Source organism: Diceros bicornis, chromosome 25 (genome assembly GCF_020826845.1).
Source record: "Diceros bicornis minor isolate mBicDic1 chromosome 25, mDicBic1.mat.cur, whole genome shotgun sequence".
NCBI lineage: Eukaryota > Metazoa > Chordata > Mammalia > Perissodactyla > Rhinocerotidae > Diceros > Diceros bicornis.
Genome location: NC_080764.1, coordinates 407629 through 429931, shown reverse-complemented (window position 1 = coordinate 429931; position 22303 = coordinate 407629). Strand labels below are relative to the sequence as shown.

Genomic DNA, 22303 nt, shown 5'->3' with positions numbered 1-22303 from the left:
TTGGAATTATCAGAAACAGACTATAAAACTAGCATGCTCTTTATTTCTAAAGAATTATTTAAAGAAATAAAAATGCCTGTAGGAAACTAAAAAAGGTGATCTGTAATATTTGTAAAAGAACCAAATAGAACTTCTAGAAATAAAGAATACTATATCCAATATTAAGAATTCAGCATATCTGGGCTGGCCCCGTGGCTTAGCGGTTAAGTGGGTGCACTCCGCTGCTGGCGGCCCGGGTTCGGATCCTGGGCGCGCACCGACGCACCGCTTCTCCAGCCATACTGAGGTGGCATCCCACATACAGCAACTAGAAGGATGTGCAGCTATGATGTACAACTATCTACTGGGGCTTTGGGGGGAATAAATAAATAAATAAAATCTTTAAAAAAAAAAAGAATTCAGCATATGGGTTTAATATCAAATTATATACAGTGAAGAGAAAATCATTGAACCAGAAAACAGGACAGGAGAAATTACCTAGAATGAAGCATAGAGAAAATGATAGCAAATATAGAGTAGAGATTAGGTAGCATGGGATAGAGGGAGGATGTCTAACACATGTTTACTCAGTGTGTTATAAGGAGAAAAGAGAGAATGGGGGCAGATTTATTATTTGAAAAGATAAAGCCTAAAGATTTTCAAGAATTATGAAAATACCAGTATGCAGATTCAAGAAGACAAATGAATCATAAGCAGGATAAATAAAAAGAAAATTTACAGCTAGTTGGAAGAGAGTAAAACTGTAGAGCACCAAAGGCAAAGAGGGATCTTAAACCAGAGAAATAAGACAGATTGTCCTCTAAACAATAGTCAGACTAACAGCTGATTTCCCAAGTGCAGCAATGGCAGTCAGAGCCAGTGGAATAATGTCTTCATTGCCCTGAGAGTAAACAATTGCTAATTTCTAATTCTGTATCAGGCAAAAATATCTTTCAAGAATGAGGATGAAATAAAGACGTTTTTAGGGGAAAAAAACTGAGTTTGTCATTAGCAGTCCTTTACTAAAGACACTTGTAAAGAATGTGTGGAAAAAAGTGATCCCAAGTGGAAGAACTGATATTCAAGAAAGAATGAAAAGCAAATATAAATGTACATTAATTGTTTATAATAATAATAATAATAATAACAACAGTGTCTTAGGGAGTAAAATCAAGCTAGAATTATGTAATACATGAAAACAATAGCATAAATTGAGAAGGAGGTAAAAATGGAGGTAAAGTATTCCAAAGTCGGTGTAATAGCTGGGATTGGGTAAAGATATCGATTAACTGTAGATTTTAATAAGTGTACAACTTACAAGTTCTAAGGAACTACTATAAAAATAGAAAGTGTACAACTTCCAAAGTAGTAGGGAGAAAGTAGTGGAACTTCCTTTATTCTTATAAAAAAACTTTTAGCAACCCTTTATACTGACGATATAATGAAAGCTTTCCCTGTGAAAGTGGAAGGAAGACGGGTGCTTGCTCTGACCAGGTGTGTTGAGGATTGTGGTGGAGGTTTTAGCCAGCCCACTAAATTAGAAAAGGGGGGGAAAAAAGATAAAAGAATTTGAATGGAAGAAGCAAAACTGTTATTATTCATTGATGATATGATTGTATGTATAGAAAGTCCAAAACAATCTACAAATAACTTAATCAAAGCAATAGTAATTTAGCAAGTTGCTGGATATAAAATCAACTTATAAAAATAAATTATCATATACCATCAACAGACACATTGCAATTAAAAACTTGTGTGTATAGTAGCATTATAAATAAAAAGTACCTAGGAATAAATCTAATAAAAGATGTGCAAAACCTTTATGGAGAGCACTATAAATTTTGAGAGAAATTAAAGAAGACTTGAGTAAATGGGCAGATATACCCTGGTTTTGGTTTGGAAAACTCAGTGTTGTAAATATGCCAGTTCTCCCCGAAGTGATCTAGAAATTCATCATCATCTCAATCAAAAACCTGAGAGGTGGTGTGGGGGGATGGGGGTAGGGAGTGTGGAATTGACAAACTGACTTTAAAATTATGTGAAAATGAAAGAGTCCATGAATACTCAAGACATTTTTGAAGAATTTGAATTCATTCCATGTGTATAAGATCTTGAGACATTGTTTTGAAAGCCTGAAATGCTGGTGTTCTTGGTATTGGTAGGGTGCCCACCAGTCCTGGGTTTTGCCTGTGGTCCTGGTCTCATTATTAATAGCATGCCCTTTCATCATGAGTCCCTTTGGAGTGCTCATTCTGCTGTTTCTGGAAAGGATTGACTGCACTTTTGTTTAGTTTTTTTGGTGTGTGTTTTGTTTTTATTTGAGTTGCCCACATTTTCTCAAATATACAACGCCAGATCAAGGAATGGCATCTGATGATAGTAGAGCAAGATTGCTTCTCTTTGGTAAGTGGTGGTCAGGAGGGAGTGCCAGGCAGTATCAAGCCCAGGCCTGCCCCTTGAGGGCCCCACACTTCTTGCTGTCAGGGGTTCCCGGGGCCTCCCTCTTCATGCAGGGGAACAAATAGGACACACCCTTCTTAGCCCTCTCTTTTCTTGCTGTGTTGAAGACAAGCAGCCACACGGGGCTGGTTTTTTTCCCACCGCTGGGAATTGAGAGGGTAAATATTAAAACTAATTTAGAAAGGAGAGAGAATGAATGGTCATTGAGCTTATAATAAATTCAAGTATTTGTTGAGCACTTACCATCTATCAGATGTATTACTTAACTCCTATAACCTTTTGAAGAAAATATGGTCATTTTACAGGTGAAAAAGCAAGAGCTCAGGGAGATTAAGAAATGTGCTCAAATTATATTAAGATGCAGCCTGAGCTGCTGCAACATAGAACAGCGGCGTAAAGGAGATGGAGGTACCTCTCTCCCCCTGGACAGGTGGGCCCGGTAGTGGCCTTCCTCACCTGGGGCTTTCCCTCTGGAGCGGAAGAGTTGCTCTGGGTCCTGCCTTCTCCCCATAGGCAGAAGGGCCAGAAGGAGCTCAGCTTAGTAAGGCCTTGAGGTTCCAGTGTCACTTCGGCGCCCATCCTTTTGCTCAGAGTTCAGTCACACGACTAGGCTGGCTGCAAGGGAGGCTGGGAAAGTTAGGTTTAAGGAGGGTGGCCATGTACCCAACTAAACTCTATTGCTGTTAAAGAAGGGGAGAGTGAAAACGGGGGCCAAGTAGAATCTCCCACAGCTGTTGGGTCCTCCAGGTGGGAGGTGTGGACCCAGGCTTTGTGCTCATATCTGTCCAGCTCCCTGCCCTGCTATTCCCCCTGTACCCTGCACATCTCAGGAAGAGTCATCCTTTAAGGATTTCTTTAAAGTTCATTTGCTGGTTGATTTGGTGAGCCCACAGAGGATGCCAGCCGCATATCAGGCCTGGAGGTATGACCCTGGGATACGAGGGGCTGAAAGAGACAGCCCCTGTCCTAAAGGACCTCACAGTCTGTGCTGGGGACAGGCACACACACTGGTTATCGAGGTGGACCACTCAGAGCATTGTAGCCTGTGGAGCCCAGCCCCTGTTGTGCGAGGCTGGTTCTGCATCTGCATGGGTCTTAGACGATGTGTTTCTGACGGCTTCAGATGGTTCAGACTTTCTTTGAATGCATTAGCATAGACTTGTGTAAGGTATTCTTTTATAATCATTTTAATTTACTTTTATATTTGTGGTTATTTCTTCTCTTCACTTCTGATTTTGGATTTTTATTTGTCTGTTCCTCCCACACCACACCCTTTGTAAACTTAGGCCTTTTTTTTGGTCTTTTTTCCCCTCAGTGGACTGTGCCCAGTGTGGACATGGTCTCGTTTGTTCTCTGATTGATTGTACAAATATTCATTACTCTCCATGGACTCGCATCGTCATTCTTTTTCAGGCCAAATAGAATTCCAGTGGTCTCTTGGTAAATGTTTAGCAACTGGCCCTCTGGGAGAGTAGGAAAAACTTCCTGGTTTGTGGCATTTGTCAGTTTCCATAGTGCAAATATTTCCATCATGTCCCATTTAAGCTACCAGTGTGATCCACTGAAGGTAGGATTTGGAGAGGTGCACTGTCAGTTCTTGTGAGTGGTGCATGTTGCTCCGGCCACCACTGAGCCCGACCTCTGTGGCAAGGTGACCTTGTCTCTGTTTCCTTCTCTTCTTTGCAGACAAGATCTTTGTGGGGGCCCCGTGGCTTAGTGGTTAAGTGCGTGCGCTCCGCTACTGGCGGCCCGGGTTCGGATCCCAGGCACGCACTGACGCACCACTTGTCCGGCCATGCTGAGGCCGTGTTCCACATACAGCAAGTAGAAGGATGTGCAACTATGGCATACAACTATCTACAGGGGCTTTGGGGGGCGGGAAAGGAGGAGGATTGGCAATAGATGTTAGCTCAGAGCTGGCCTTCCTCAGCAAAAAAGAGTAGGATGTTAGCTCAGGGCTGATCTTCCTCACACACACACAAAAAAAAGATATTTGAGGATAAAATGTGCCAGTTCTAGGCTCTTTATGGGTGTAACTCAGTTAATCTGCATAGCAGCTCTACGAGACAGGGGTGCTCATTGTCCCCAGTTTACAGGTGAGAAAACCAAGGCATGAGTGGTCATTTAACTGGCCTCAGGTCACACAGCAGAGCCAGGACTTTGATCATAAGTCTTTAAAAAACAAAAAATTTGATTTGTGGCCAGACAGGTCATAGGATGCATTTCAGATTCTAATTTTCTCTTAGCAACAGTCTCTACCACAGAATGTTCTTCGTTGGAAGGGTTCTGTTCATGGAACTATATGATCATATGGGCAGCATTTCTCTTTGGAATCTACCTTCTGTCTGGTGGTTATGCTGACCTGAAAAAGTAAGTAAAGAAACAGAGTTTCAAGTTCCTTTTGCTTGGCTGTTGGATAAGAGTCTAGAAGATGTTGGTAATACCTTGATTGGCATTCCAGATAGACTTTGGAGGGCATTGTCAGGATGTGACAGGAATCCTTGTGCTAGGTTGATACTCCAGATGTAACCAGTGACATCTCAAGTCAACAAGTCAGTTCATGAGCCAGTTATTTGTTTTAAAGATGCTGTCAGTGGTGGGCCTTTGGGTCATCTAGGGAAGGAAAACTACAGCCTTCTTGTGGACAAGAGCCAACTAAGAAGATGCTAGCATCTCTGTGGAGGGTAGCATATAGTTCCTGGGATACGAGAAATGTTTGGAAAAGAAGTATGCAATATTATCTGAGTGAAAGTTCTAGAATCAGTTTACACCAGTTCCTTTGACAGTGAAATTAGCTGCAGCCAAACCAATGCCATTGCAATGAACTCTTTAAAGGATGCCACTGATGCGATCATTTTTAATTATTTCTTAAAATGCATGGATAGCTGACAAGAAGCATAGAAATATTGTTTTACAGAGATTTTTTGTTTAATGGCATAGCAAATGTAGTAATATGAGCTAATGAAGCAAATGGTCAATCTAAATTAACGATTTTCAGAGTAACCTAGTTTTATTTCGATTACCAATGGTAATGTAAATAGACGTTGTCAAATGTTGGTGTGTAATATTGGCGAGATGAGCAAAATAAGTGTAATGAGGTGAGTTTTTCTTAAAACTATATTTATTCAAAGTGAGACGTTATCCTCAATCCTGAGATTATGGCTTTCCTTGTTTTGATATTTAAAGAGTCACTGTTTTCTGAAATGAAGCTAATTGTAGATGATAGTTCATTCTCTCCTTTCTTTTCCTTTCATCCTGTGTATCTCCTTTTCTTTCTCTCTTTCCCTCTCTCCCTCCTCCTTGCTTGACAAAATTAAAAAGTTGGCTACCCTCTGTTAGTTTTCTAAATTAAAAGGAAAAAAGTTTACTGGCCTACAAAATCCCAATGTTTTGGAACTGTTGAGCTGGGCCCACTTTAACTGACAGGCCCCTTGGGACTTGATTTAGTTAGTAGATGAGTTGGTCCACTTGATTCTACAAATAGGGTAAGGTTCTCAGAGCCCTTGAATGTCTTATTCTTTTTTCCAAGGTGGCTAGCCTTACTAAACTTTGTTTTATAATTTAGGGATAAGTAAGTAGACGTTAACTTAGTTTATTGTTTCAAATTACAAAAGTTATGAATAAGTGAGTAATATGGTGATGATTATTTGGGTTTAATTTGGTTTTATTAGTTGTACAAGACTTGTTCTGTGTTTAGTCTGTGATAGAGTACACAAAACATATGACCTGTCCCTACCACAAAGGAACCTTTGGTCAGTGGGCTGGCCTGTGTGCACCAGGCCTGTGTTTGCTGTACTGGTGTCACACAGAGCAGCATCGACAGTGCAGTGGGCCTCCCAGTGTGTCTGAGCAGTACTGCCAGTGAGATGCTGCTGTGCTGCTTGTGTGGAAAAAACAAACCAACTGCTCCATGAAGGGAACCTCGTAGATATCTGGACAGGCTTAACAGCAATGTTAATAATACTGGACAGATATTTCAGTAAGCCTGGGCAATGAAATGGGGTGATGTCTGGTGTCTTCCAAATGGTCTGAGTGGGAGACAGTCCGAGTGGGAGAGATGGGCCATGAATTGATGGATGTTGAAGCTGAGGGAAGGGCACATGAGTGTTCATTATACTCTTCCCTCTACTGGTAGGCATGTGTGAAATTTCCCAAAATAAATTTAAAAAATGTAATACAAAATACAAAATACAAAAAAATGTAAAAAGCAAAAACAAACAAAAGCCCCAGCCACCTAGGAACAGAGCTGGGGTGGAGATTTGAACTGGGACCTCTGTGGTTCCTGGTTTCTGGGGAACATACTAAATGACTACTCACAGCTGAGCAGGGCCTAGCTGCCCTGAGAGAAATCCTGCTGGGAGCTGTGCTGCCTTTAGGATGGAAATGCCCAGATAGGTTCACAGAAGTACACCATTCTTGTTCCCTCTCTTCCTTCTTTAGGAAGGAAGGCTCAGGCTCAGGCAGCCTCATCCTCCTCAGTGGTCTTGACAAGGCCGCTTGTTGGTTTTGTTATTTCCTTGAATCTCCATCCCCTTCCTATAGGCAATTATTGTGATGTATTTAGTGTGTGCCCTGTTATGTGTCTGTGTTCCTGTAAACGCATATTGTTGTTTGGTGTGCTTGTATTTTAAAATAAATAGATGGATTGTATTGTGGACCTGATTGTTTCTTATGTTTTTTCATTTGGCCCCATCCTTTTAAGATTCACCCACGTTGCTCTGTGTCCATCTAGTTCGCTGTCTCTAACTGTGTGTGATATTCCACATATTTTCTTCCTACACTGCCACTGCGTATATGATCCTCCAGTTTCTTGGGAATGTGTAGGTAGGAGTGTGATTGCTGGACTAATGGATGGACGTAAGTGATTTCACTAAGTGCTGTCATGGGTGCCCCAGAGCGGTGGCCTGTCTTCTCTCCTGTCAAGACTGTATGAGGTTCCTCTTGCCACCTGTCTTGTCAACACATCTAATGATCTGGCCAGTCCTACAGGTGTGGAGTGAGAATATGTATTTAATTATTTTTTCGAAGAATCACTTTTTAGTTTAGTTAATCTCACTTTTTAGATTTCTTTATTATGTTGAGGTACTTTCCTTCTATTCCCATTTTGTTGAGAGTTTTTATCATAAATGGATATTGTATCTTGTCAAATGCCTTCTCTGCGTCTATTGAGATGACCATGTGGTTTTTATTCTTTGTTTTGTTGATGTGATGTATCACGTTGATTGATTTGCGGATGTTGAACCATCCCTGCGTCCCTGGTATGAATCCCACTTGATCATGGTGTGATCTTTTTAATGTATTGCTGTATTCCGTTTGCCAATATTTTGTTGAGGATTTTTGCATCTATGTTCATCAGCGATATTGGCCTGTAATTTTCTTTCTTTGTATTGTCTTTGTCTGGCTTTGGTATCAGGGTGATGTTGGCCTCGTAGAATGATTTAGGAAGTGTTCCATCTTCCTCTATTCTTTGGAATAGTTTGAGAAGGATGGGTGTTAAATCTTCTTTGACTGTTTGGTAAAATTCACCGGAGAAGCCATCTGGTCCTGGACTTTTATTTTTTGGGAGGTTTTTGATCACTATTTCAATCTCTTTACTTGTGATTGGTCTATTCAGATTCTCCATTTCTTCTTGGTTCAGTTTTGGGAGGTTGTATGAGTCTAAGAATTTATCCATTTCTTCTAGATTGTCCAATTTGTTGGCATATAATTTCTCATAGTATTCTCTTATAATCCTCTGTATTTCCATGGTATCCGTTGTAATTTCTCCTCTTTCATTTCTAATTTTATTTACTTGAGCCTTTTCTCTTTTTGTCTTAGTGAGCCTGGCTAACGGTTTGTCTATTTTGTTTATCTTCTCAAAGAACCAACTCTTTGTTTCATTAATCCTTTCTACTGTTTTTTTGGTCTCAATTTCATTTATTTCTGCTCTAATTTTTATTATTTCTCTCCTTCTGCTGACTTTGGGCTTTGTTTGTTCTTCTTTTTCTAGTTCTGTTAGGTGTAATTTAAGGTTGCTTATTTGGGCTTTTTCTTGTTTGTTAAGGTGGGCTTGTATTGCTATGAGTTTCCCTCTCAGGACTGCTTTTGCTGCATCCCATATGGTTTGGTATGGCATATTTTCATTTTCGTTTGTTTCCAGATAGTTTTTGATTTCTGCTTTAATTTCATCAATGATCCATTGGTTGTTCAGTAGCATGTTGTTTAATCTCCACATTTTTGTCACTTTCCCAGTTTTTTTTTCATGGTTCGTTTCCAGTTTCATAGCATTATGGTCTGAAAAGATGCTTGTTATGATTTCAATCTTCTTAAATTTATTGAGGCTTGCTTTGTTTCCCAACATATGATCTATGCTTGAGAATGTTCCATGCGTGCTTGAGAAGAATGTGTAGTCAGCTGTTTTTGGATGGAGTGCTCTGTATATGTCTACTAGGTCCATCTCGTCCAGTTTTTCATTTAAGTCTACTATTTCTTTATTGACTTTTTGTCTGGATGATCTATCAATTGATGTAAGTGGGGTATTAAGATCGCGTACTATTATTGTGTTGTTGTTAATGTCTCCTTTTAGGTTTGTTAATAGTTGCTTTATGTACATTGGTGCTCCTATGTTGGGTACATATATATTTATAAGTGATATGTCTTCTTGGTGGAGTGTCCCTTTTATCATTATATATTTCCCTTCTTTGTCTTTCTTAACTTGTTTTATCTTGAAGTCTACTTTGTCTGATATGAGTATGCAACACCTGCTTTCTTTTGTTTGCCATTAGCTTGGAGTATTGTCTTCCATCCTTTCACTCTGAGCCTGTGCTTGTCTTTAGTGCTGAGATGTGTTTCCTGGAGGCAGCATATTGTTGGGTCTTGCTTTTTAATCCATCCTGCCACTCTGTATCTTTTGATTGGAGAGTTCAATCCATTTACATTTAGGGTAATTAGTGATATATGAGGGCTTAATGTTGCTGCATTATCTACTTATTTTCTGGTTCCTTTGCATTTCCTTTGTTTCTTGTTGCATTTGTTTCGGACTGCCAATTCAGTTTGGTTGTTCTGTCTTATGACTCTTCTAGTTTTCTCTTTGTTTATCATATGTGGTTTTGTTTTGATTATTTGTTTAGTGGTTACCTTGAGGTTTGTGTAAAAAATCTTGTATATGAGATATTCCATTATCTGATGGCCTCCTATTTCCTTATACTAAGTCAATTCAATCACTTTCCTCTTCCCCTTCTAAGTTGTTCTTGTTATACCTTATTCTATCTTGTGTTGTGGCTGTGTGTTTACAGTGATGAGGTTAAATTTATTTTTGGTGAATTCCTTCTTTTGATCTTTGATTTTAGTATTTAAGTGGTTGCTAACCTATTCCGGTAAAGATCTACTATTTTTGTGAGTTTATCTACCTATTTTTCTCCTCGCTCCAAGCTTTGTATTCCCTTTCTCTTCTTTTTTTCAGGCCTGAGGGCCTTCTTGAGTATTTCTTGTAGTGGGGGTGTCATGGCCATGAACTCCCTTAGCTTTTGTTTATCTGGGAGAGTTACTATTTCTCCATCATATTTGAAGGATATTTTTGCTGGATAGAGTATTCTTGGCTGAAAGTTTTTGTCTTTCAGTATTTTGAATATATCATTCCAATCTCTCCTAGCCTGTAAAGTTTCTGTTGAGAAATCCGCTGAGAGCCTGATGGGAGTTCCTTTGTATGTTATTTTTTGTTTTTGTCTAGCTGCCCTTAATGTTGTTTCTTTGTCATTGACTCTGGCTAGCCTTACCACTAGGTGTCATGGAGAGGGCCTTTGCCTGTTGATATATTTAGGTGACCTCTTGGCTTCGCTTACTGGTATTTCCTGCTCCTTCCCCAGATTTGGGAAATTCTCAGCTATTATTTCCTTGAATAGGCTCTCTGTTCCTCTTTCCCTCTCTTCTCCTTCAGGAATACCTATAATTCTTATGTTACATTTCCTAATAGAGTTAGATATTTCTCGGAGACTTGCTTCATTTCTTTTTAGTCTTAGTTCTCTCTTCTCTTCCACCTGGAGCATATCTGTACTCCTATCCTCTAAAATGCTAATTCTTTCCTCCATATTGTCAGCTCTGTTCTTTAAAGATTCCAGATTCTCCTTTATCTCCTCCATTGTGTTCTTCATCTCTATCAGCACTGATTGGTTTTTCTTTATGATTTCAGTGTCTTTTGTGAAGAAACTCCTAATCTCATTGAATTGTTTGTGTTGTCTCGTATGTCGTTGAGTGTTTTTATGATAGCTATTTTGAAATCTCTGTCGGTTAGGTTATGGATTTCTGTGTCTTCAGGGTTGGTTTCTGGGTGCTTGTCATTTTCCTTCTGGTCTGGTGACTTCATGTATCTTTGCATTGTGGTTCCTGTGTTGGCTTTGTTTTTCCTCATTCTGGAAATCTCTGGTTGCAATTTCCACCAGCCGCCACTGTGTGGTGGTAAAGGGCTGTGTAATCTAAGCCCCCTGCGCTCTGCGGTGTTTTCCACTGCGATCCGCGGGTGGGATCGCTTGGTCTGGTCTGGTTGGCTGAGCTGCAGGGTCTGGTTTGTGGGGAGGTGGGGCACTCTCTCTTTTGCCCTCTGGGTCCCTGGCCTGGGGGGCTTCTGGTGGGCTTCTTCACCCCTCGTTATCCGCTCTCTGGGGTGCTCAGATGTTGATGGTAGCCCTGTGGCTCTTCTGAGTCCTCTGTGTGGGAGTTTCCCACTGGCCGAGAGAGCCGGAAGAGCTATGGTTTCCTCGCAGAGGGCTGCCCCTCCCCGCTTTCTGGGAGCCGCAGGGACCGGGATCGCTGATCTGATGGGGAGGGAGAGGAGTTCTCCTTACCTCTCCCCACTTCCTCTGGGGGCCCAGCACGTTCCACTCTCAGATGTGCGGCAGTGTGGATCTTTCTGATCTAGCTTTTCACTGTCTGGGATTCTGTTGTTGGTCTGTGACTGTTGCTTTTGTTGTATCTTATGGGGGAAGAGTTCATGGGAAAGCTCACTCCGCCATGACGCTGACGTCACTCTCTAGATTTCTTATTTCATTGATTCAGGTTATTATATTAATCCTTTCTTTTTCTTTTGGTTTGTTTCGGTGTTCTTTTCTAACTTGTTAAATTAATTGCTTAGTTTGTTTAGTTTTAACTGTTCTTATTTCCTGGTAAACGTGCTTAAAACTATACATTCTTTTCTAAAGTACTGCTTATAATTGAGTCTCACAGATTTTACATGTAATATTTTCGTTATTATTCACTTGTAAATATTTTTTAATTGCTTTTGTAACTTAAGAGTTTTTTAGGGATATGTTATTTAGTTTCAGACACACAGGATTTTTTTTTGTGTGTGTGAGGTAGATCAGCCCTGAGCTAACATCCATGCTAATCCTCCTCTTTTTTGCTGAGGAAGACCGGCTCTGAGCTAACATCTATTGCCAATCCTCCTCCTTCCCCCGCCCCCCAAAGCCCCAGTAGATAGTTGTATGTCATAGTTGCACATCCTTCTACTTGCTGTATGTGGGACATGGCCTCAGCATGGCCAGAGAAGCCGCGCGTAGGTGCGCGCCCGGGATCCGAACCCGGGCTGCCAGTAGCGGAGCTCATGCACTTAACCGCTAAGCCATGGGGCCAGCCCCACACAGGATTTTTTTAAACAGCTTTCTTAAGATAGAATTCACACACTATAAAATTCACCCATTTAAAGCATACAGTTCAGTGGATTTTAGTTTATTCCCAGAGTTCTGCAACTATCACCACAATTAATTTTAGGACATTTTCATCACCCCAAAAAGAAACCTTGTACCCCTCATCAGTTATACCCCTTTCCCCCAGCCCTCCCATTTGCCCTGCCCCTGGCAACCACTAAGCTGCATTCTGTCTCTATAGATTTGCCTCTTCTGCACATTTCATGTAAGTGATATCATACACTATGTGGTCTTTCGTGACTGACTTCTTTCACTTAGCATAATATTTTCCAGGTTCATCCAGCTTTCAGTACCTATTAGCACTTCATTCCTTTTTGTTACAGAATAATATTCCACTGTATGGATATACAACATTTTGTTAAATATACCACATTTTGTTCATCCCTTGATTGACATTTGGGTTGTATCCACTTTTTGGCTTTTATGAATGAATGCTGTGGTGAACATTAGCATACAAGTTTCTGTGTGGATGTATGTTTTTGTTTTTCTTGGGTATAATTGTAGGAGTGGAATTGCTGGGTTATATGGTAACTCTATGTTTAGTCATTTGAAGAATTGCCAGACTAGTTTTTCAAAGCAGCTGCACCATTTTGCATTCCTACCAGCAATGTATGAGGGTTCCAGTTTCTCCACATCTTCCCTAACACTTGTTATTATCATCTTTTTGATCATAGCCATCCTAGTGGGTGTGAAGTAGTATCTCATTGTGGTTTTGACTTGTGTTTCGCTAATGGCTAATGTTGCTAAGCATTTTTTCATGTGCTTACTGGCCATTTGGATATTTTCTTTGGAGAAATGTCTTTTCAGATCCTTTGCTCATTTTTAAATTTGTCTTTTTATTATTGAGTTGTAAAAGTTCTTTATATATTCTAGATACAAGTTGTTTATCTGATATATGATTTGCAAAAATTTTCTTTTGTAAAAATTATATAGGTTGTCTTGACGCTTTCTTGAGGGTGTCATTTGAAGCACAAAAGCTTTATTTTTGATGAAGTCCAATTTATCTTTTTTCTTTTATTTGTTTTGGTATCATATTTAAGAAACCATTGCCAAATCCAAGGTCATGATTTGCCTCGATGTTTTCTTCTAAGAGTTTTATAGTTTAAGCTCTTATTTAGGTCTTTGATCCATTTTGAGTAAATCTTTGTATCCAGTGTATATAAGTAAGGGTCCAAATTTATTCTTTTGCATGCAGATATCTAGTTGTTCCAACATCATATGTTGAGAAGACTGTTCTTACTCCCACTGAAGTGTTTTGGCCCCCTTGTCAAATATCAATTCACTGTAAATATGAAGGTTTATTTCTTGACTCTCAGTTATGTTCCATTGATCTATATGTCTGTTATTTTTGCCACTACCACTCTAGCTTCATTACTGTAACTTTGTTGCAAATTTTGAAATCGGGAATTGTGAGTCCTCCAACTTTGTTCCTTTTTGAGATCGTTTTGTCTATTCTGGGTCTCTCGCATTTCCATATGGATTTTATGATCAGCTTGTTAGTTGACATAAAGGATTTTTAAAAACTGTCCTTTAGATATTACTTTCTATATTTTGTATCTCAAGACTGTGTTCAGAACACAGACCATAAGATAATGGTCTTTTGGAGTATATTGAGGTTTCTTTATTGATTTAATATGTGGTTTATATTTGTAAATGTTACATGGTGCGTTCAAAAAGAATTTGTATTCTCTGTTCTTTGGGTGTTCTTTATATCTCTTTAATAGCTTGAGCTTATTAATAGTATTCACATTTTTAATATTGCAACTATAAGAAATAATACAGAGATCCCTTGTACACTGTGTCCAGTTTCCTCCAGTGGTAACATTGTGCAAAATTATAAGTAGAAGGTCACAACCAGGAATTGACATTGACACAGTCCACTCATCTTATTCACACTTCCCCAGTTTTACTGCTACTTGTTTGTGTGTATTTAGTTCTGTATAGTTTGTTATCTGTGTGGGTTCTGTATCTGCCATCACAGTCAAGATGCTCAATAATTCTAAAGCCTCAAGGATTCTTGTGTTTCCCTTTTATAACCACACTCACTTCCTTTCCACCACCCACTCCCCTCCTCATCCCTAAATACTGGCAAACACTAATTTGTCTTCCATTTATAAAATGTTGTCATTTCAAAAATGTTATATATAAATGGAATCATACAATAGGTAACCTTTTGGGATTTGCTTTTTTTGATTACCAATAATTCCCTAGAGACTCATACAAGTTGTTGCATGTATCAATAGTTTTTTCCTTTTTATTGCTGAGTAGTATTCCGTGGTGTGGATGGACCACAGTTTTTTAAACATTCATGAAGGGCATCTGGACTGATTCCAGTTTTTGACTACAGTAGTATCCCCTTATCCTTGGTTTCGCTTTCCTCAGTTTCAGTTACCTGTGGTCAACCGTGGTCCAAAAATATTAAATGGAAAATTTCAGAAATAATTCATAAGTTTTAAATTACATACCATTCTGAGTAGCAGTCTTGTACCATCCTGCTGTGTCCCACCAGGGAAGTGAATCATCCCTTTATCCAACATATCTACACTGTATATGCTACCCGCTCATTAGTCACTTAGTAGCCATCTCAGTTATCAGATCAACTGTCATGGTATCATGGTGCTTGTGTTAAGTAACCCTTATTTTACTTAATAATGGCCCCAAAGTCCAAGAGTAGTGATGCTGGCAATTCGGATATGCCAAAGAGAAGTTGTTGTTAATCTCTTACTGTGCCTAATTTATAAATTCAGCTTTATCATAGGTATGTATGAATAGGACAAAACATAGTATATATAGGGTTTGGTACTACTGGTGGTTTTAGGCATCCACTGGGCATCTTGGAACATATCCCCCATGGATAAGGGGAGACTGCTGTGTTACAATGAGCATTCATGTACAGGATTTTGTTTGAACTTAAGTTTTTGTTTCTTTGGGATAAATGCCCAGGGCCGAGGCAATTTTCTTTCTTTCTTTTTTCTTTTTTTTTTGTGGCTTAAAACAGCAATAAACATTTATTATCTCACATAGTTTGTGTGAGTCAGGAATTTGGGAGCAGCTGAGCTGGGTGCTTCTGGCTGGTGGTGTCTCATGAGATTGCATTCAAGATGTCAGCAGGGGCTACCTCATCTGAAGGCTTGACTGGGGTGGGAGGACCTGCTTCCAAGAGGGTTCACTCAAATGGCCAGTGAGCTAGCAGTGGCTATTGGCAGGAGGCCTCCATTCCTCAATATGTGGAGCTCTCCATAGGGCTGCTTGAGTGCCCTTATGACATGGCAGCTGGCTTCCCAGAGGGAGTGATCTAAGAGCAAGGCAGTTTTCATTTATGGATTTCTATTAGTTGCTGCAATAAAGTTTATAGAGGTTAAAGAATACTATAAGGTGCATATGTATTTATGATGGTTATATCTTCTTGTTCTGTTGTCCCTTTTACCTGTTTATAACATCTTTCTTTGCCTCTCATTTTGTATTTTAGTTTGTCAGATATTAAGCTTATAGCTCAACTTTCCTTTGGTTCATGTTGCCTTGTGTATGTTTTTCAGTCTTTTTATTTCTACCTTTTTCATTTTTTTAAAAGTGTGTCTTTTGTAGTAAACAAATTGTTAGATATTGTTTTTCTTAAAATCCAGTCTGAGAAACTGTCATTGATTAATTTATTCCATATACAGTTATTGAAATTATTATATTAGTACTAATTTCTACCATTTATTTTTGGATTTTCTGTATTGTAACACCACTGTCTCAACACACAGTCTTGATTAATATTACTTTATAGTAGGTCTTGAAATCAGGTAGTGTTAGTACTCCAACTTGGTTCTTCCTTTTCAAAATTGCTTTGGCTGTTCTAGGCTTTTTTCTTTTCCATATACATTATAGTATCAGCTTGTCAATTTCTATTTAAAAAATCTGACAAAATTTGTTTCGGATTGCATTGAATGAATAGACCAGTTTGAGGGTAATTGATGTCTTAACAATATTGAATTTTCCAATCCATGAACATAGTATATCTCTCCATTTATTTAAATCTTCTTTAATTTTTCTCAGCAGTGTTTTGTAGTTTTCAGTGTACAGGTCTTGCACATATCTGATTAAATTATCCTGAATATTTTGTGTTTTTGGATGTTGTAAATAGAATTTTTAAAAATTTCATTTTCCAGTTGTTCATTGCTGGTACATAGAAATACAGTTACTTTTTGGATGTTGACATTGTAACTGGTAAGCTTGCTAAATTCACTCTCATTAATTCTAGTAGCTCTTTTCCTTGTAGATTTCTTAGGCATTTCTGCTTATACAATCATTTTGTCTGTGAGTAAAAATGATTTTATTTATTCCTTTTCAATCTGTATGTGTTTCTTTCTCTTTTTTATTTTTTGTGAGGAAGATCAGCCCTGAGCTAACATCTGATACCAATCCTCTTCTTTTTGCTGAGGAGGATTGGCCCTGAGCTAACACTCGTGCCCATCTTCCTCTACTTTATATGGGACGCTGCCACAGCATGGTTCGACAAGCAGTGTGTCGGTGTGCACCCGGGATCCGAACCCGCGAACCCCGGGCCGCTGCAGCGGAGCGCTCGCACTTAACTGCTTGCGCCACCAGGCCAGTCCCTGTATGTGTTTATTTCTTTTTTTTTTTTGTCTTATAGTACTACCTAGGATCTTCATTACAATCTTGAATAGAAGTGGTTACAGTCTCTTGTTTCAATCTTAGGAGGAAAGCATTCAGTCTTTTCACTATTAAGTATGCTGATAGCTGTAGGTTTTTTAGTAGATGCCCTTTATCAGATTCAGGAAATTCCCTTCTATTCCTAATTTATTGAGTGTTTTTATCATAAAAGGGTGTTGTATTTTTTCAAATTACTCAAACTCAACCATAGAAATAATTACATTAAATGTAAATGGTCCAAATACTTCAGTTAAAAGGCAGGGAATAACAGACTGAATAACAAAACAAGAACCAATCAATCATATGCTGTTTACAAAAGAAAAGCTTTAAATATAAAGACACAAATAGGTCGACAGTAAAAGGGTGTTACAGGATATACCAAATATGAACCACAAGAATGATATACTATATTAGCATAATGGTATGCTATACTAATAATGGTATGCAATGTTAATATCATAATTATTAATATATTTATATTATAAAGCAGACTTCAAGACAAAATATATTGCCAGAGATAATGAGGGACATTTGAAAATGATCAAAGAGGCAGTTCATCAAGAAGACATAGCAATCCTAAATATGTATCCACATAATAAAAGAAATTCAAAACACATGAAGCAAAAATTTACAGAATCAAAAGGAGAAATAAATAAATCCACAGTTATAGTAGAAGATTGCAGCCCTCCCCTATCATTAATTGATAGAACAAATAGACACAAAATCAGTGAGGATATAGAAGACTTTAATAACATTATCAACCAACTTGACTTCAACCCACCCAGCAGCAGCAGGATAAAAACTATTTTCTAGTGCACATGCCACATTCACCAAGACAGACCATATCATATGCAAGGCCATCGGCAACCTACAGCCTGCTGGGCAGATCCAGCACACTGCTTGGTTTTGTACAGCTTGCAGACTAAGAATGGTTTTTATGTTTTTAAAGCGTTGTTAAGAAGAAGAAAGAAAAAAAGAAAAAGAACATGCAACAGAGACCCTATATGGCCTATGAAGCTGTAAATAATTACTATTTAACTCTTTACAGAAAAAGTTTGTTGACTCCTATGCTAGGCCATAAAACAAATATCAATAAATTTTAAAAGAATGAAATCATACAAGCCTGCTCTCTGACCACAACAAAAATTAGATATCAATAACAAAGAGATATTTAGAAAATCCCAAGGTAATTGGAAAATTAAGCATTATACTTCTAAATAACCTATAAATCAAAGAAAAAAAATCACAGGGGAGATTAGAAATATCTTGAATTCAGTGAAAATGGAAACATCAAAATCTGTGGAGTACAACTAAAGCAGTGCTTGAAGGAAAATTTGTAGCTTTAAATGCTTATAATGGAAAAAGAGGAAAGGTCTAAAAATCAAAGATCTAAGCTTCTACTTTACGAAGCTAGAAAAAGAAGAGCAAATTAAACCCAAAATATGCAGTAGGAATAAAATTACAAAGACAAAAGAGGAAATCAGTGAAATAAAATGTGGACAAAGACAAGGGGAAAAAAATAAAACCAAAATCTGGTTCCTCAAGAAGATCAATGAAATTAATAAGCCTTTAGTAGCACTGATGAAGAAAAAGAGAAAAGGACAAGTATTACTGATCTATAGGAATGAAAGAGGGGACATTTCTACAAACCCTGCTTGATGTTAGAAGAATAACAAGGTAACATTATGAACAACTTCATGACAATAATTTCATCAATTAGATAAATTGGTCAAATGCCTTCAAGCAAGCAAATTACTGAAATGGAAACAAGTAGAAATAGGAAATACTTGTTAAAGAAATGGAATTCATAATTTGAAACATCACCAAAGAAAACTTTAGACCCTTGGCTTCACTGGTGAGCTGTGTCATACATTTTAGGAAGAAGTAGTACCGATCTTATTTGTAAACTCAGAAAATGTGGGGAGAGGGATTGTTTTCCAGCATGCTTCATGAGGGCTCATTTACCCTGATGCCCAGGGCAGACAAAGGCACTGCGAGGAGAGAACCTAGACCACCATTCATGTAGCCGCTCTACCTGTCTCGTGATTCGTGCCTGCATGGTGTATCCTTTTCCATTCCTTTAACTTTTTGGTTTTTTTTACTTTTAACCTGTGTCTTTATATTTAAAGTAAGCTTTTTATACTTATTATATAGTGAGTTCCTACTTTTTTAAATCTAGTCTGACCATTTTTGTCTTTAATTGAAATTATTAATACATTTGCATTTAATACACTTACTGATATGGTTGAGTTTATGCCTGTTATCTTGCTGTTCTTTTCCATTTGTCTCATCTGTTTTTGTTGTTTATTTCCTCAGCTTTTTTTTGTCTTCTTTTGGATTAATCCAGTCCTTTTTTAGGATCCTGCTAGAAAAACTCATCCTATTTCGTTGCTGGTAACTTGTGGTCCGCCCAGCCACTCACCCACTCTATGGCTGGAAGCAGTACGCACAGAAGCCACCTCTAGCTGCCCTGTCTTGTAAGTTCTTGTTTGGAAAAAAGCCTTGGTAAGGTGGGGTCTCCCTCTGGTTCCCCTCTTTTCCTGGATTGTGTGTTATCCAAGTGTCTGAGTCATTCTGTAGGGCATTTAGGAAGGAGAGGCATCTGATGTGTGGGTGGGGACAGCTGTCTTTTCCTGAAAGCACTTCTAGTAATTATTATTTCTGTCCCCTGAAGTCTGTTGCTACTATCCACGAATGTCCATCCACACTCCTCACAAGAGAAATAAGGGAGATCTTAGTACCCAGAAGGAAACTCAGTGCAGAGTCAGTCTGTGGAGTCCCTTGCACTGCAAGTCAAAGCAGCTCAACCTCTGAGTGCCTTGCAGCATGTGCAGGTGCAGGCCCAGGGTAGTCCAGGCCCTGCCCTTTGCTCAGTCTGGCAGGGTGGGTGGTATTTTCTGAGGAGGCACTGTCTGAGCACAAGAGCGTGTGCAGAAGGATAAAGGTAGGGAAGTGCAGTTTGTGTTGGAAGAAAAATGCAGCGTCCTTGTTGCGAGGATGGGGTCAGGGAGACAGCAGAAAATGCCCAGAGGACTGGAGGCACATTGTAACAAGCACCCTGCTGAGTGGTGGTCTTCTGGGGCTGGTGGAGGTTTTGAAGCCGAGATGAGAGGAATGTGAAGATGTCTGTGTTTTGGAAAAGTGAGTTTGACACAGCAAAGACAAGAGGCTATGAAGAGTGGTGGGAGTGTGAATGGACAGCCAAGGAGCCTGTGCCAGGGTCTCCTAGGGCAGCTGGGCTTCACATGCAGACAAACCTGGGGTTTTGCATCATGTGGGCAGTCTTTTACTCTTCTAAATAAAAGTGTTAGATAAGGTAAATCCCATGTACTATTTACCATAGTTTTCAAAAAATGATTCATGTAACATTGAAAAGATTCATAATCTCAAAATACAGATTTAACTTTGTTAAAAGTAAGGGTTTTATGTTTTTAATTTTGCGTAGAACACTGAAAGCTTTGTTGCAAACCAGCCTAGGCCCAAAGACTGACATACGAAACTCACTTGTTCCACTTGAGTGGGATAAACCTTGTATAGTCCAGGCAAAGAAGCAAGAGCCTGGAGTGGTTGGTGTGGGATGCAGAGGACGGGCTGGGGTCAGTAGCCATTTCTCAGGTAGCTGTGACAAGACCTAACACTCAGTGTACATGTGAGGGAGGTGGTGGCTTCAAGGATAACCCTGAGTTATTCAGCAAGATGGGGACAGTAGAAGGAGGGGCCAGGTGGTTGGGGGGTGGCAGAGGAGGGGAGGGCCAAGCAAAACAAGCTGTCATGAGTTTGACTTACTGAGGTTGTATTCTGTGAGATGTTTTGTGTTCTTTTATGAGATGGTCAGTCAGGTGTGGACATGACACACGTGGGAGACATGAGGATGTGTTGGTCTAAGGGAGCCAAGGAGTGAGTGAGAGCACTGGGGGCGTGTCGAGCACTGGGGGTGGGAAAGGAAAGTCGCGCACTGGGGGTGGGAAAGGAAAGTAAGGAAGGTAGGTCAGCCAGAGTGGAATTGAGAGAAGGCAATGGGTCCTGAGCTGCAGGGGAGCTGAGAAGTCCCCACTGACTTTGGAGCCCAACCCTGGTCAGAGCAGTTATCAGGGAAACTGCCCTCTCTAGCTCAGGCTCATGCTGGGAATGGACTTTGGTGTAGAGTTGCTGAGGATGGATTCACACTGGTGGGGAGAGAATTGACCTTCTTGTCTTTGCTTGTAGCTCTGTGGCAGTCATCATGTTCTGGAAGTTTGACTTGAACACCACGTCCCACGTTGACAAGCTTCTGGATAAGGAGGATGTGACACTGCGTGAGTTGATGGACGAAGATGACATCTTGCAAGAGTGCAAGGCTCAGAACCGGAAGCTGCTGGACTTCCTCTGCAGGCAGCAGTGTATGGAGGAGCTGGTGAGCCTCATCACACAGGACCCGCCCCTGGACATGGAAGAGAAGGTCCGCTTCAAGTATGTACTGAGGCTGTGACCGGGGCCCAGTGCTGGGCAGTGCTGCAGGGAGGCAGTGGGCACTATTGGAGGACGGCCAGAACCAGGGTTTTCTGATGGAGAAGCTGACCTTAAACATTTACCCCACTTGAGAAGTGAGGAGGCCACTCATGTGGGGTTTGTTTTTGTGATGTTTAAGATTTTGAAATCTCTTGTATATGTGATTTCTCATTCTGAATGGTAGTAAGTTATATTGTATGTCAGAGTGTTTTGAGTGAAAATGTGCTGAAAGAGAATAGTGATCCCATGACAGAGAGGCAGACAGAATTTCAGTGTGAGGCCTGACTGAATGGGGCTACACCAGCAGCAGGAGGCAGGTCACAGCCTGGTGCAGTGGCCAGTTAGGAGAAATGGGAGGCATCTGACCGCTTGACCGTGGGAAATGCTTCGCTCTGAGGTCTTGGGCTCAGAGGAAATATGTCATGTCATTAGTGGTACTGACCATTCTCAAAGTTTTTCCTAAAATGTCCATTCAGCAGTTGGCCAGGATGTTAGGAAATGACAGAAGGGGTGGTGTGGCAGGGGCTTGGGGAGAAGACAGAGAAGTGTGAGCGAGCAGAGGACCTTGGATGACGGGAGGACAGAGTGGACCCAGCCTCCAGTTCTAAGGGTGCTGTTCCGGGGTCGGAGCAGGCTTTGCAAAGAGGGAGAGCCAGGCCAGTGACACAGCAGGAGTCAGGACAGATGGGACAGCCCTCAGGTGCTCACGTGTCCCACAGGGAGCCAGACTGCCTGTGGTAGTCGAGTCTTAGAACAGAGTCAGCGTGCTATGGCTGCAAGCTAAGAATGGGTTTACATTTTTTAAATGGTTGAAAAAAATCTAAAGAATAATATTTTGTTACATGTGAAAATGATATCAAATTCACATTTCGTTGTCCACAAATAAAATCTCATTGTAATGTAGCCACCATTTGCAATTACAAGGGCAGAGTTGAGTTGCAACATAGACCATCTTGAATATTTACTCTCTGGTCCTTTACAGAAACTCTTTGCTGACCTTTGTCTTAAAAGAAAAACAAAGCTGGACAGAGTGATGAGGGGAA

The 22303-nt window shown here is 39.9% G+C and overlaps 1 protein-coding gene across 11 annotated transcripts in view; it reads left to right on the top strand.

The window, feature by feature from the left end:
- PPP6R2 (protein phosphatase 6 regulatory subunit 2) overlaps nucleotides 1–22303 on the top strand; it is a 90477-nt gene that overhangs the window by 25206 nt on the left and 42968 nt on the right. For 5 of the 11 annotated variants that reach the window (XR_009223865.1, XM_058568043.1, XM_058568041.1 and 2 more), the window contains exons 3-6: nucleotides 16268–16325; nucleotides 16492–16716; nucleotides 19131–19249; nucleotides 20979–21221. Coding sequence is in view for 9 of the 11 variants with exons in the window: in XM_058568043.1 (XP_058424026.1) it covers nucleotides 16588–16716; nucleotides 19131–19249; nucleotides 20979–21221 (491 nt within the window). In the remaining 2 variants the exon portion in view is untranslated. Of the gene's footprint in view, nucleotides 1–4685; nucleotides 4810–16267; nucleotides 16326–16491; nucleotides 16717–18749; nucleotides 18835–19119; nucleotides 19250–20978; nucleotides 21222–22303 lie in introns of those variants that run through there. The other 6 variants (XM_058568039.1, XM_058568040.1, XM_058568046.1 and 3 more) reach the window with 6 other exon arrangements.